The sequence below is a fragment of the Castor canadensis genome, chromosome 13, assembly GCF_047511655.1.
Source record: "Castor canadensis chromosome 13, mCasCan1.hap1v2, whole genome shotgun sequence".
NCBI lineage: Eukaryota > Metazoa > Chordata > Mammalia > Rodentia > Castoridae > Castor > Castor canadensis.
The window spans coordinates 40,256,331-40,270,566 of record NC_133398.1 but is presented as its reverse complement, the minus strand read 5'-3'; the positions used below and the strand labels follow the sequence as shown (position 1 = coordinate 40,270,566).

Sequence of the window (14,236 nt, the reverse complement as noted above, 5' to 3'; positions counted from 1 at the left end):
CTGAGTGGTTCAAAACTGGAGTCTGTAGTGGTCCAGGCTCTGTGCAGGATGCTGGAGATAGAAAGATGAGGCACAGCCAGCACCTTCTCAAGGGGCTTGGTCTGTGAGTTACTCTACTGTCAGTTCCTCAGAATGAGCACAGTACAGGACAATTCACAGGCAAAAGCTGTAATTTGAATTAAATGTTCTCCTTACATATTCATTTTTAAACAAGAGGAACAAGAAGGTACACAAAGAAATATCAATGGCATGCTTCTTTCCCAGTCCTAGTGACAAGGCTCCAGCAACAAACTAGACAAAGCATCAAAATTCATTGAACTTGGGTAAGTGTGCAAATCATTCATGCAATTAGAAGATGGGCAATGGACAGGAGTTTGACTGTTAAAAAGGTAGAACCAGGGTACCTGAAGTGAGGAATAAAGAAGTAGAAATTCATGACTCCACAGTCATCTCCCCACCCCTCTGCCACTTCACCAATCAGACCATGTCACCTTGCCCCTAGATGATCCAACTACCTCCTACCTGATCTCCCAACTGTAAGAGGTTCCTCAATCCATTCCCCACCTGGCAGCTAGACAGAGTTACAAAACTGCAGATGACAGCCATTCTATCCCATGGCTCAAAAGCCGTGGATTCCTCTGGCCAAACTCCTACCCTGGTGCTGTGGCTTAGATATGATTTAAGCATCTCCCAAAGGCTCACATGTTGAAAGACTGGTCTCCCATGTGACGGTAACAGGTGGAGCACCTTTAAGAAGTGGGACCTAAACGAAGGTTGTTAGGTCACTGGGGATACTCCCCTTGGATGGGATTAATGGAGTCCTCACAGAACCCCCTTAAGTCCTTATGAGAGGGTTGGTATAAAAGAGAACAACCCTTTCCTGAATCTTGCTCTGGCTTCCTGTCTAGATGTAATCTCTTCCTCTCACACATACTCCCTTTACGGTGAGGCTTTCACCTTGCTATTTGGACTTTCAGCCTACAAAACTGTGTGTTAAATAAACCTCTTTTCTTTATGAGTTACTCTGCTTCAGGTATTGAATTACAGTAACAAAACAAGGACTAACACACCCATTCACAGAGGTGAACGGTAACATCTGTGATCTGACCTCTGCCCACTTCTATTCACATCTCTGGCTACTCTCCTTCCTGCACTTTCCTCCTGGCTTATACATATGCAGTTCCCTGTGCCTGAAATATGCCTTTATCATCACCACCACTTACCCACACCCAGATGCCTTAGTATTATTATTATTATTATTATTATCACTTATCTAATTCTAGCTTTAACATTAGACTGAAAATGCCACGGGGGCAGGGCTGTCTCAGGGTTAATGCTGTATTCCTAACACAGGGCACACTGCCTAGCACTAAATGACAGACTGAACATGTTCAAGGAACTGCTCAATCAAAGAATTCAAGTAGGGAAAATATGGAAGAAAGAATGAGAAAGATAAGTGGAACTGTTGTCCAGACAGGGCTCAGACTGTCAGGTCACACAGTTTGAAGATTATCTTATAGGCAGAGATTTAAAGCAGGATATTGACGTGATGAAACTGGTATTTGAAGACTAACCAGGTGGACGGCAACTGGCCCTAAGGCTATTAGAAAACGTCCTAAATTAAACTTTGGCAGAAAAGGAAAAAGGAAGCAAAATAGTGTGAGAAGAGGAGAAACACTATAAGGTAGGTGTCTTACAGACATCACAAATTCAACATTTCCAAAATTCTAAATTCACCTGATACCTGTCAAAGCTACCCCAGGTTCTTCAAACACCTACCATCCACGGGCATACACACAGGCGCCCCAGCCATCAGGAAGTAACCCCTTCTCTCTCTCCCCCTCCCCTCAAATCCAATTCATCACTCAATCTTACCACTTCAGTTGGAAGTACCTTGCCTCTCCCTTCTCCAACTCATCCTCACTACTTTAGCATATCACAAATCAGTTTAAAATTTTCAGTTGCATTTAGGATACAATTCAAATCCCGGTTGTTCTACCAGGCCCTTCCTGGCTGCCTCCAGCCTCTCTCTCCAGTTTCACTTCTTTCCAGGACTCACGTATTAAGATTATCAAGAATTCTGGTAGCTCCTAAAACTCATTGTGTTGTCTTCCCTCTATGGCTGCTGTCCTTTCAACCTCATTTGCTTCTCTCCTTAATTTGGCTGATTTCTTCAAAATTTGTCTCAGGCATCAGCTCTTCAGGAAGCCTTCCCTGAAACCCAGTCTAGGAGGAAATTTTCATATGGTCCCAGTGATTAGTGAGTGACTGTCCTATTACAGGGACACTGCTTGCATCAGGTTCCCATTGTTTGAATGTGAGTTCCCTCAGGTGGAAACTATGTCTTCTATCTCAGGATTTCCATTGCTAGAACAGCGCCTGGCACAATAAATACTTAATGAGTGAAAGAATGAATAAGAACTGGAAGAAAAGAACATCAGTAAACAATATGGGGCTGTCCCCAAATGGAGGGGGCATAAAATATGAGACTTTGCTCACCAAGAATTAGAGTAGAACTTACCAAGTTCTTCAGAGATATTCTTCGCCAGGAACTCTGTCTCCTTCATCAACTGAGATATGATAAGTTTAAATTTGTTGCTAGTCCGTGATTCCACTTTCCGGAAAACTAGAGCCATTAAAATCAAAGTAAATGTTTTAAGGAAGAATAGATTGGAGTTCAATGTAGAGATCTCTAAACTTTTTTGTGCCTTTATTGCTTCCTCTGGAAACCTGGCAGCCCCAAGCCCATCGGTAGGTAGACTAAGTCCCAACAAATGCTCAGAAACCCCCCTGTTGCTTCCTGCGCTGATTCTGATTTTGTCTTTCACCATCTAGATCTAACCCAAGTTCTCACTCTGGCTTTCCCATTGCCTCTGCTCTGACAAGTCTGCTGCTCCTCTGGTTTCTACAGATGCTACACTATCACCCTGTCTCTGCGCTTTTCTATTCTTCCTCCACCCAGCCCAGTCCCAAAGGGTGTTCCCACTGACCTCAACATTCATTTCTGAATTCTTTCAGCAGAAACTTACTAACTGCCTATCATGTGCCACACTCTGGTGACAGAGTTGAAAAGAAAAGACAAGTGCATGCTCCAGATGTTCTGCAGAGTTCTGTACTGTGAGTGTGTGTGAGGTATCATGGAGCCCAGGGAAAGGAATATCTAATTTGTTGGGGAGAGTCAGAATAAACATGGGAAAAAGAAAGAAGGAAGCAAGAGCAGTCATGGACAAAGGGCAACATGGACACATTCTTAGAAAGAAAGCATGTCATGTTTGAGGAGCCCAGAAGAAAGCAAGGAAGGTCATGACTGGTTTATGGAATTCAGGAGATGAGGCTCAGAAGGCTGGGGAACCAGATTATAAAGAAATTCAACATAGCTATGCACAGGGTTTATGTCTGTACTCCCAGCTACTCAGGAGTCAGAAATTGGAAGGATCTCAATTCAAGTCAGCCTGAGCAAAGTCAAGGAGATCCCATCTGAAGAAGCAAGCTAGGCATGGTAGCAAACATCAGTAATTCCAGCTACGAGGAATGCATAGATAAGAGAATTGTGGTCAGAGACCTGTTTGGGCAAAAATGCACAAGACCCTATCTGAAAAATAACCCAAAGCAAAAAGAGCTGGGGATGTGACTCAAGCGATGTAATACTCACCTAGCAAGTATGAAGCCCTAAGTTCAAAGGCCCATAGTGCACACACACACACACACACACACACAAACAAAAATTTACACGTGGCACCAAAAAGATTGAGTACCTTCTCTATACTCCTTACACGCAGCTCCCAAAAAGGAACTTAAGTGTGCTCCACCCCCTGCCCATTTCATGTGCATCTCTTCTGCCTTCAACTGACACACCATAGGCTGCTCAGAGAGCAAAAAGGAGGTCACGTATGGTTTTTGTACCTCTCTCCTGTGCAGGGCTGGTGTAATAATAAAACCAATAAACATTTGCTAATCAGTCAGTCTTTAAAAATCTCATCTGATCTTTGGAGGTGATACAGTGAGTTTAGATCATTTCAACCTCAATTATGGGATACATATTCACACAGTGATGACCACACGGTGTCCGCCTCGTGCAAGGAGTGCAGGAAAGGACTGTGCCAGCCTTGGGTTAGATCTTCTCATCCTCTCTTTCATGTTACTGCTAGTCTTTTTATGAGGGTCTTATGGAGCCAAAGAGTGGGAATTGCCATTTGTTCCTTACAGGCCACTTCCAAGGCTCATCAGTTGCTACGGGAAAGAATTCAATTAGGCAGAAAGACTGAAAATGTGGCTATTCCTGTTTGGGATTAAATAACTTCCTTTATTTCCCCCACATGTTTTTACTCGTGCATATTAATTGCACAATGTGGGGTTTCATTGTGATTATTTCCATGCATGAATATACTTTGATCATCCTCACCCCTCTATTACTCTCTATACTCACCCATTTTTCATCTTTATTGCAATTATTTAAAGGGGTTTTATTATGACCTTTTCATACATGCATACGATGTACTTCAATCCTATCCATGAAACAGATACAGGGTCAAAGCTCAGTGTGCATCTAACTGGCCGTGAACTCGACGTAGCAGAGCGTAACAAGAGCCAAAGGACTCGTTACTGGACCCCACTCACATTTCTGGGGCTTGTGAACAACTCGCTCCAGCTCTTTCAAGTTTTCTCTGACTGTCGCAATCACTGTGGCATCAAGAGCGGCACAAAGTCTGCAGATGTAAGCCATGGCTTCGTCTGTGGTTGTGGCATCCCCAACACCAACAGAGGCAGTCAGCCCGATGACCTGTAAGGGGCATTCCAACATTATTTTCCTGACATTCTCTATGACATTGCAAATAGAAAGGTCCCACTAGCAAAGCACTACATAAATGCAGGATTCAGAGCTCATCAGATAAACGCTGATCACCACAGACATTGAGGGGGACCCTGTCAAAGCTGTGCTTCTCTCTTCTCTACTCTGTATCCCCTGCCACATGGAGAGCACCATACTGAAAAGGATGAAATCAGACCCGAATCTGTTCCAGTCTCAGCCATGTCACTTGCTGTGTGTCCTTGAACAAGTACCTTCTGATCTCAGAAAAGTTGGGAAACAAACACCTATTTAAAATGGTAGCTGTGTGGGTTTAGTAAGATGACTCCTTCTAGTAGCCACTCCATGACTACTGAATAATTAACTCACCAGTAAAGAATCTAGTTAATGCCAACATTATTCCACAAGAACAAACTCTAAAAAATGTGACTGCTTTGGAAGGGTATTTTTTTTCTCTGTGGGCATGGTACCAATTTCTTTTCACCTGAATTTCCTAAATGGACAATTATTAGGGCTAGAGAACTTTATACAAATGTGTTCACTAACATACAATAAATTCATAATAAATAAAATAAATTAATAAATAAAATAAATAAATTCATGGTTTCCGACCTCATTTGGGCTCCCCATGTGACCAAGAATTCTTCGGTGTATCCCTCTCAGGGTCTTGCACTCTACCCCTTGAGCCATGTCCCCAGCTTTTTTTTTGGGTTGGTGGGGGGAATCCTGAGCCAGACTTGAACTGTGATCCTCCTACATATGGACTCCCATGTACCTGGGATTACAGACATAGACCAACATACCCAGATTTTTTGTTGATATGGGGTCTTGCAAACTTTCTGACTAAGCTGGCCTTGAATCTCAATGCTCCTGATCTCTGTCTGAGTAGCTGGGATTACAGGCATGAACCACCATACCAGGTTTCCCTCTTGGTTCTCACTTCCATTTCAAATCCTCCTCACTCTTCCCAGTTCCCTTCCCCATTCATATACTTTGACATTCTTTGATTCTCAGCAAAGAATCTATCTCTCCTGTTGTGTTTGAGAGAAAAGAGAAGTTTGATACCAGGGATACTCTTTCCTTCCTGCCCCATCTAAGAACTACTTTCTGAATCGACTCTTCTCACATGACATCAAGCAAGATGTTCCTTCTTTCCTGTGCTAATCCAGCTAGTTGCCCATTAATCCCACATGCTCTGGTCTCTCTGCACACCTTCTTCTATCAATTATTCCTCCTCCAGCTCTGCCTTACCTACTGCTATTCCCTACCTCACACACTCACACACTCACTTGCTACTACTCACACTATGGCAAAGTTTCAAGAGTCTGGAGCACACCAGACTCTTTATGCCTCCATGTCTCTGGACACACAGCACCCCCTTACTGAGAACCATCCAGCTAACTACCTGGAAAACTCCTGTTAGTTTTTGTCCAACCTACCTTCTAGTAGCTCTTGCCTTACTTTCATAGCACACGTAGGAGTGCTTTCACTATGTTCTCACTATGCCTTGCACCATGATAAATTGTGACATAATCTTTAAGTATCTGACTCCCCATAAAAATTCAGCTGTCTGAGGGCAGGGACTGTGTCTTTTTCCATCGGCATCCTCAGCACCTAGAACAGGGTGCAAGGCACACTGTCATGTACCATGGTACACACAAGTGGCCCTCCACACCCACAGGCTCTGTATCTGTGCATTCAAACAACCACGCTTCAAAAATATTCAAAACAAACCACATAGCTACTACATATGTGTAAGCTTTTTTCCTTGTCGTTATTCCCTTAAAAATACAGTATAATAATCATTTACACAGCATTTATCTTATACTAGGTATTATTAGTGATTTAGAAGTTATTAGAGCATACAGGAAAATATGTGGTTATATGCCAATGCTGTGCCATTTTATACATAGCCTTAAGCATCCTTAATTTTAGAATCTGTAGGGGGAAGAGGCCTGAATCCAATCCCACTTAGATACCAGGCATAACTGTTTGTTAAGTGAATAAGTGAATGAATTGATCAAAATTGATCAGTAGTTGTATAATATGGGCTAAGGACCTTGAGAAGGACAACCCAAATGTGGCCACAGGAGTAAGTAAATAGGACCCAGGATGATGATAGCTCTTCTGGAGAGCCATCTGACTAGAAGTACCTGCGGCAGTGGCTCTGAAGATCCCCCAAATTTCTGATCTAGATAGTTGAACATGATCACATTGTAGGGGTGGTGTTTGTTGGTGTTGTGGCATTCATCAAATATCATCATAGTGAAGACAGACACTGATGGAATAGTTCCATATTTAAGGTTGTTCACAAGAATCTGTGGTGTTAAAATGATGATGTCATTGTTCTCGATAGTCTGTTGCACTGGGATATTCTCAGCTGTTGCTCCAGAAATGCCTGCAACTCTGTACCTGGAAAATGACACAAATTCCCTATTACCAACCAAGATGTGAATGAGGAAACACAACAATGAAATGCTAGACAAGGACAGCAATGGATGAAGTTCTCCCTAAGCCCAAAAGGAATACATCAGGGGACAACTTAAGTCTTTGGTACAGAACCTGACATACAAGTGGTCAATAAATGCAAGCTAGTTGTAACTTATCATAATACATATTATTCATTAAAGTCATTAAAAGAAAAAAGAATACTTAAAAGAGTAACATCAGCTGTGCATGGTAGCAGATGCTGTAATCCTAGCCCTCAGAAGGCTGAGGATGGAAGATTATGAGTTCAAGGGCAGCCTGGGTTACATAGTGAGACCTTATCTCAAAAGAACTAAAAAAAAAAATAGTAGCATCAAATAAAGTATAAAATCATTAAAGAAATTAAATGCACTATTTAAGTGTCAAATTTAACTACCAAGTCACTTACTCTTTAAGGTTTAGGAGTTCCACTATAACTAATAAAAATAAAATGAACCCATGAAGGAATTGCTTCAAAATTATATGAACGGTGAATCTTTCAGATTTTTTTTTAATCATGTCTTTCAAAAAAGAAAACAGCTAGGGATATAACTCAAGTGGTAGAGTGTTTGTCTAGAAAGCACAAGGGCCTGGGTTCAATGCCCAGTATCGAAAAAAATAATTAAAACACAAAACAGAAAGATATTAATTGCATGAAGAGAAAAAAAGAAGGTTGACCAACTGTTATACCTACCCGAGTCTTTCAAAATATCTTGAGAACACAGACTTCTGCTGTTCATATACAGGGACATGATTAGCAAAAAAGACAACTTTTCCTTTTTGTCCTTGTGGAAATTTTTTAAGATGATGTTCACATATAAGAAGTGAAACAAAGGTTTTTCCACAACCTTTTAACATATAAAGAAAAAAGAAAACATATAACTAATACTATATTAGCTATTTCTGTACAAAGCTGTTCAGTTTGGGCTCTTCTAACACCACGGGGAAGACAAGTCAGTTGGTTGTTTACAGGGACTAACAACTGTAGAACTTAAACTATGATTTAAAAATATCAAGCAACTTCCTAAGTAACATGAACTCAGATACCTAGGATCAAAAGGAAGCTAAAAGAAGGCATTTTTCCTTTCATTGTTCATGTCTCATAAAATACATTGAGACTATATTAATAGGACAGTTTTCCCGAGGACAAATGAAACAGGAAAAAAATTGAAATTTCTCATTTTATCACAATATTCAATAAAAGAAAAAAAGGAGCAAAAAGAGAGATAAACTACATCAGTAAGTCCAATTGGCTTACCAGTAGGAGCACATATTATTGTATTTTTTCCTTGCTGAGCAGGCAAAGCAAGCTCCAGTTGGTACTCTCTTGGTTTCAATGGGTTGTGTTGAGTCATTTCTACAACACAAAAGAAACAAAATCACAAAAAGTGACTGCTCTGAGGACTCGTGGAAATAGCTCTATCCAGTGGACATGAATTCTGACTCTTGCAAGAAGAACCTCATTTAAGATGGCTTAGAATATTCTCTCTTATTAACCATTCCAGTTCCTCCATTGCCTTGAAATACAGAATTCTCTCTCACTGACAAGAAGAAAAAAAAAAGTCACAATGAATTCTGCCTTAAACAATCACAGAAGCCTAATAAAGAGAAAAGAAAGAAAGAACAGCCTAATTCTGGGCAAGACTGATGGCCACTGGCTACAGACAAGGCCAAATGGAACAAAATGACAAATCCCTCCAAGATCCTTGAAGAAAACCACATTGTTAATGTTAATACTGGATTCTCAAAGCAACTTCTTAGTGAGGAGTTTGGTCTGTAATTCTTCAGGCTCTCCAATATTTTCTCTCAATACAACCAGAAAACTAAAAAAAAAAAAAAAGAGGCTTTATCTCAGTAACAAGTAGCATATAAAATGTTAAGAGCCAGAAAAGACTTTCAAATCATCTAGTGAGACTAACCATTTTAAAGAGAGGCAGAGTCTCTAAAAGGTTAAGAGAATTCACTTCATTTAAAAGACATGTAAGGATCTTTAAGCATCACAAATACTTATTTTTAATTTTTAATTTTTGTTTTTGGTGTTTGAAGTTTGAACTCAGGATTTTGAACTTGCAAAGCAGGCATTCTATCACTTGAGCCACACCTCCAGTCCGTTTTACTCTGGTTATTTTAGAGATGAGGGTCTCAAAAACTATTTGCCTGGGCTGGGTTTGAACCACACCACAATCTCAGCTTCCCAAGTAGCCAGGATAGCCAATAGCACCCAGATTTCATCACAAATATTTAAAGCAATCTATACTCACAGAGTTTATTCTGGAATGACAAAAGCCTATGTAGAAGTAATCTATAAGTTTTCTTTTTTATTATGTTATACTAAAAATCACAGTTTTCTTCTAACCCTAACTATGAATCCCAATTTCCATCCTTATACTCTTTTATAAATAACTTTTTATTTTGGAATATTATACAGCCTTTTGGTCTCATTGTGAAAATATGCTTCAAGAAACATAAGGAAGCCCTCCAGGGCCACAGCTAATGTGTAATGAGAACAAGGGGCTGCTCTTGAAAGGTACTAGCCCCCACACACACTCTGGATCTCAGCCAGGCAAACTTGCACAGTACACGACCTCACCAACTTGCATGGTAGCCCTGGGAACTAGAATGAAACTGAGCAAGTGGCTCATGAATAGAAGTATTCTTTAAGGAAGCAAGGCTGCTTCTTTTATTTCATAGACATCGAGACTTTGGGAGGACTCTTTCTGCATTTCCAAAGTATGAAAAGTATGTCAACAACTACATACTTTTTTAGTGGCAAAACAAGATTTAAAAAGAAAAAAAGAAAAAGATAAAGGCAAAAGCAGCAGCCATGAAAGAAGAGGGTGACACTTCTAATTATAAGGTATCAATTTTAACACAAATTCGCTTTTCTTTCTTAATTTTCCTTAAAAACCTTTCACAAGGCTGTGACTTTGGACACTGCAAAACATGTCCCCACACAAAACACCTGAGGAGTGTCATTATGGAAAATAACAAAACGCCAGGTACCTGAGGGTGGACAGGGAGTCTGACTAAGATTCTGGTCTTCGGGAACTTCCTGGTAGAAAAACTCTATGTTGGAAGTGTCCATTCTATCATCTTCAACATCTTTTATTTGAACAATTTTTGCACCTACTTAAGGAGACAAAATAATCTTAGAATCTCAATGTCATCTGATTATACTTCTGATTACAAAAAAAAAACCCCACTAAGTCCTAAAACTAAAATTTTTCATTTCTATTAAGATTTCTCAAAGCCACACCCTTTCACTTCTTAAAACAATTAAAAGAATCATTTTGAGTTTGAAGTCTTGATTTGGTGATTGAATTCCACTGTCACTTACACCTGTGTTACTCGACGTGCAGAACATGGGACCTGTAACTTCAGGAGAGTGTTAGCAGCATGAGTCACGAGCCCATCCTGAATCAAAAGTCTCATTTTAACAAGAATTCTATGGGAGTTGTATGAGCACTAAAGAAGAGCAGTTTGATTTAGTAAACATTCATGTGCTTCATCTCTGACTGACCCCTGACCCAAGAAATTAGATGTGTATTTATGCAGACAGTTTCTGAAACACCTTATAATCTAAAGCCATGGAGAGTCTAAAACTAGATAGTTGGGTTTTGCCAAACTTAGCCTTTAAAACAAAGCTCTGAGAAGAGGTGAGCTTCAAGAAGCCAAATGATGGCTCAGATAATCACAGAAAGTTCTTCTTTCACCTCTGTTCTGTTCAGTTCCAGATGGCTTCCAGGCAAAGATACCAATGTCACTCATTCTTGACATTCAGACTCTTCTCTGAAAAGAGGATAAATCCTCAAGTTTGAACCTTTACTACTAGAATTCTTAAGCTATTTGTCTGATAACCTAAACTCAGGCTGAAAGCTCAGACTCTACCCTTCCCCAAATTCTTTGGGCCAGGTGGGTTAATTCTGGATGGCAGCAGTTTCTCTGGACCATTTTTAGGAGTTATTACAACCAAACTAATTCCATAGAAACGTAGCTGCCTTCCTCCACAGATGCAACTTTTTTTTATCATATATTTAAATTTTTATTTTTATTTATTTATTTTTAATACGTGAAAGGTTTTATTTTATTTTTTTTAATATTATTATTCATATGTGCATACAAGGCTTGGGTTATTTCTCCCCCCTGCCCCTACCCCCTCCCTTACCACCCACTCCGCCCCCTCCCTCTCCCCCCCACCCCCTCAATACCCAGCAGAAACTATTTTGCCCTTATTTCTAATTTTGTTGTAGAGAGAGTATAAGCAATAATAGGAAGGAACAAGGGTTTTTACTGGTTGAGATAAGGATAGCTATACAGGGAGTTGACTCACATTGATTTCCTGTGCGTGTGTGTTACCTTCTAGGTTAATTCTTTTTGATCTAACCTTTTCTCTAGTTCCTGGTCCCCTTTTCCTATTGGCCTCAGTTGCTTTTAAGGTATCTGCTTTAGTTTCTCTGCATTAAGGGCAACAAATGATAGCTAGTTTTTTAGGTGTCTTACCTATCCTCATACCTCCCTTGTGTGCTCTCGCTTTTATCATGTGCTCAAAGTCCAATCCCCTTGTTGTGTTTGCCCTTGATCTAATGTCCACATATGAGGGAGAACATACGATTTTTGGTCTTTTGGGCCAGGCTAACCTCACTCAGAATGATGTTCTCCAATTCCATCCATTTACCAGCGAATGATAACATTTCGTTCTTCTTCGTGGCTGCATAAAATTCCATTGTGTATAGATACCACATTTTCTTAATCCATTCGTCAGTGGTGGGGCATCTTGGCTGTTTCCATAACTTGGCTATTGTGAATAGTGCCACAATAAACATGGGTGTGCAGGTGCCTCTGGAGTAACCCCACAGATGCAACTTAATGCTGCTCTCTCACCAGAGATGCACCCTTTGGTGTCTGAAGGGAAAAAGTGCCTCTGATGGAACGTAAAAACAGGTAGGAATGAGGCAAGTGGCAAGGAGAACCACGAGGGGGCACAGCCTGGTTCCCTCTTCTCCCCACCAAAGCTCTTCCTTGGAACATCCTACCTTCCCCTGCAGTCCACAGTTCACTGAACTTGTTGTCTTTTTTCTCCAAGGCGAGTTTCAAAGCCTTGGGCCAGTTCTCTTTATCTGATCTGAGAAGGTATTCAACCATTTTCTCTGCACCTGCCATCATTCCTTTATTGTAGCAAACCTAAGCAAGGCAAATGCAGGGTCTTAAGCAATTATTTCAAAAGTTTGCCTTTTATGAGTTTTCACTGAAGAAGTAACAATTCAAATTCTTTCTGATTTGAAAGCTTTTTAAATTATGGTTCGATGGGTCTTAGCTACCATTATCTTGCCTCATCTGACACTGTCTTTTAAGAGTCTCTTTCCTTTGTCTTTTACACATAGCATTATGTCGAGGTCAAGCCAAGTCTTCTTATCTTCTGAGTTCTTATCCCCATCATTACCAGCATATTAAGAAAAAATTAACCCATTTGTTAACTATTCACAATATAGATTTTTTGAGGAATGTAACAAAATATTAACAAATGATTTTTCAGAGTAGATGGATTTACATGGCTCACAATTAATCATAATTTTTAACTAAAGCTTATTGTGCACAAACTATTATGTGCCATTACTTAGTATTACATATGTAAATAATTTGCATTTGTTATCTCATTTAGGCCTTTTAAAACAGCACATTAATGAGGTACAATAATTTCTCTTTCCTTGTCCATGAAGACATAGATGCTTAGAATCATTTAGTAAATTGCCCAGGATCACGTCGCTAGTAGGATGAGTTAGGACTTCAATAAAACTTATCCATACCCTGAGCCTAAAGGCCTACCTGCTAGTCTACAGCCGTTTTTTCTTTTCATTTGCCAAACTGTTCAATTTTACTTACATTTGCATGAAACGTTATTCAGAAAGTAATGTAATTACAACTGAAAATAGATCAAACTTGAAAGTCCATGGCACAAAATTACTCAATTTACATGAAAAGTACTATTGTAAGTAATTGTACCCTAGATATGAAGGCTTTTATGGCTTTCAATTATCTTCTTTAAGTCTAAAATAGTACAGAAAACAGAAGACATTCCCCCATATACTAATCACTTCTCCAAATTTAGTATTTTATGTTCACTTACCTGCCGAATTTCTTCATGTTCCTGTTCAAATAAACATTCAGCTATTTCAGGAAGGATTTCTGTTGGAATAATTCTGGCTTTAAATTCTGGTTGTAAACGTCTTAAAAGTGTTCTATGCTCCTCTAATTTTTCAAGTTTTTGGAAATCCCAACTTTCAATGGCTTCATAAAGTCCAGAATAACCTGAAAAAAAAAAAAAGAAAACGAGGATTTTTATGAAACTAACAAGAAATACTTTGACATCAGTACTATAGGGTTGTGTTTGAATGTGTAGTAACAGATCTCAAAAACATCTGCAAATTACCTCAGTTGTTATTATGGTTTGGATGTGAAGTGTCACCCCAAAAGGCCAAAGTGTCGAAGGCTTGGTCCCCAGAAGGTGCTACTGAGAGGTGAATGGATCGTGAGGGTCCTAACTTCATTGATGGGTTAATACATTGACTAGTTCATACCGAATGGTCCATTAGGAAGTAGGGCCTGACAGAGGAAGCTGGTCAGTGGTAGGTATGCCTTTGAAGGGTATGTCTTGTCTCTGACCCCTTCCTATGGCTCTCCTGTCCACCGTGAGGTGAACACTTGTCTCTACCACATGCTCCCCACCATAATTTCTGCCTCACCAAGCACAAGTCCAGAAGAAATGGAGCCAGTTAACCATGGACTGAAAGAAACTGTGAGCCAAAATAAATCCTCCCCTCTTAAGTTGTTTTTTTCAGGTTTTTTACCCAAGGATAAGAAGCTTTGATACAGTTATTAACTACTTTCACAGAGAAATCAATACTTCTCATTTTAGGTACCCAACAGTTTAAGTCTTCTAACATGTATTTTATCTTTTAGGATAAA

General features: G+C 39.8%; 1 protein-coding gene across 5 annotated transcripts in view; it reads right to left on the bottom strand.

Moving 5' to 3' along the window:
• Rigi (RNA sensor RIG-I) overlaps window positions 1-14,236 on the bottom strand; it is a 40,981-nt gene that overhangs the window by 19,358 nt on the left and 7,387 nt on the right. The window contains exons 2-9 of one of the 5 annotated variants that reach the window (XM_074051626.1): window positions 13,398-13,579; window positions 12,307-12,454; window positions 10,277-10,399; window positions 8,532-8,630; window positions 7,968-8,121; window positions 6,961-7,219; window positions 4,618-4,780; window positions 2,522-2,626 (exon numbers count right to left, since the gene is read on the bottom strand). In XM_074051626.1, coding sequence (XP_073907727.1) covers window positions 2,522-2,626; window positions 4,618-4,780; window positions 6,961-7,219; window positions 7,968-8,121; window positions 8,532-8,630; window positions 10,277-10,399; window positions 12,307-12,436 — 1,033 coding nt within the window. In that variant the 5' untranslated portion in view covers window positions 12,437-12,454; window positions 13,398-13,579. Of the gene's footprint in view, window positions 1-2,521; window positions 2,627-4,617; window positions 4,781-6,960; window positions 7,220-7,967; window positions 8,122-8,531; window positions 8,631-10,276; window positions 10,403-10,986; window positions 11,328-11,910; window positions 12,195-12,306; window positions 12,455-13,397; window positions 13,580-14,236 lie in introns of those variants that run through there. The other 4 variants (XM_074051625.1, XM_074051624.1, XM_074051623.1 and 1 more) reach the window with 4 other exon arrangements.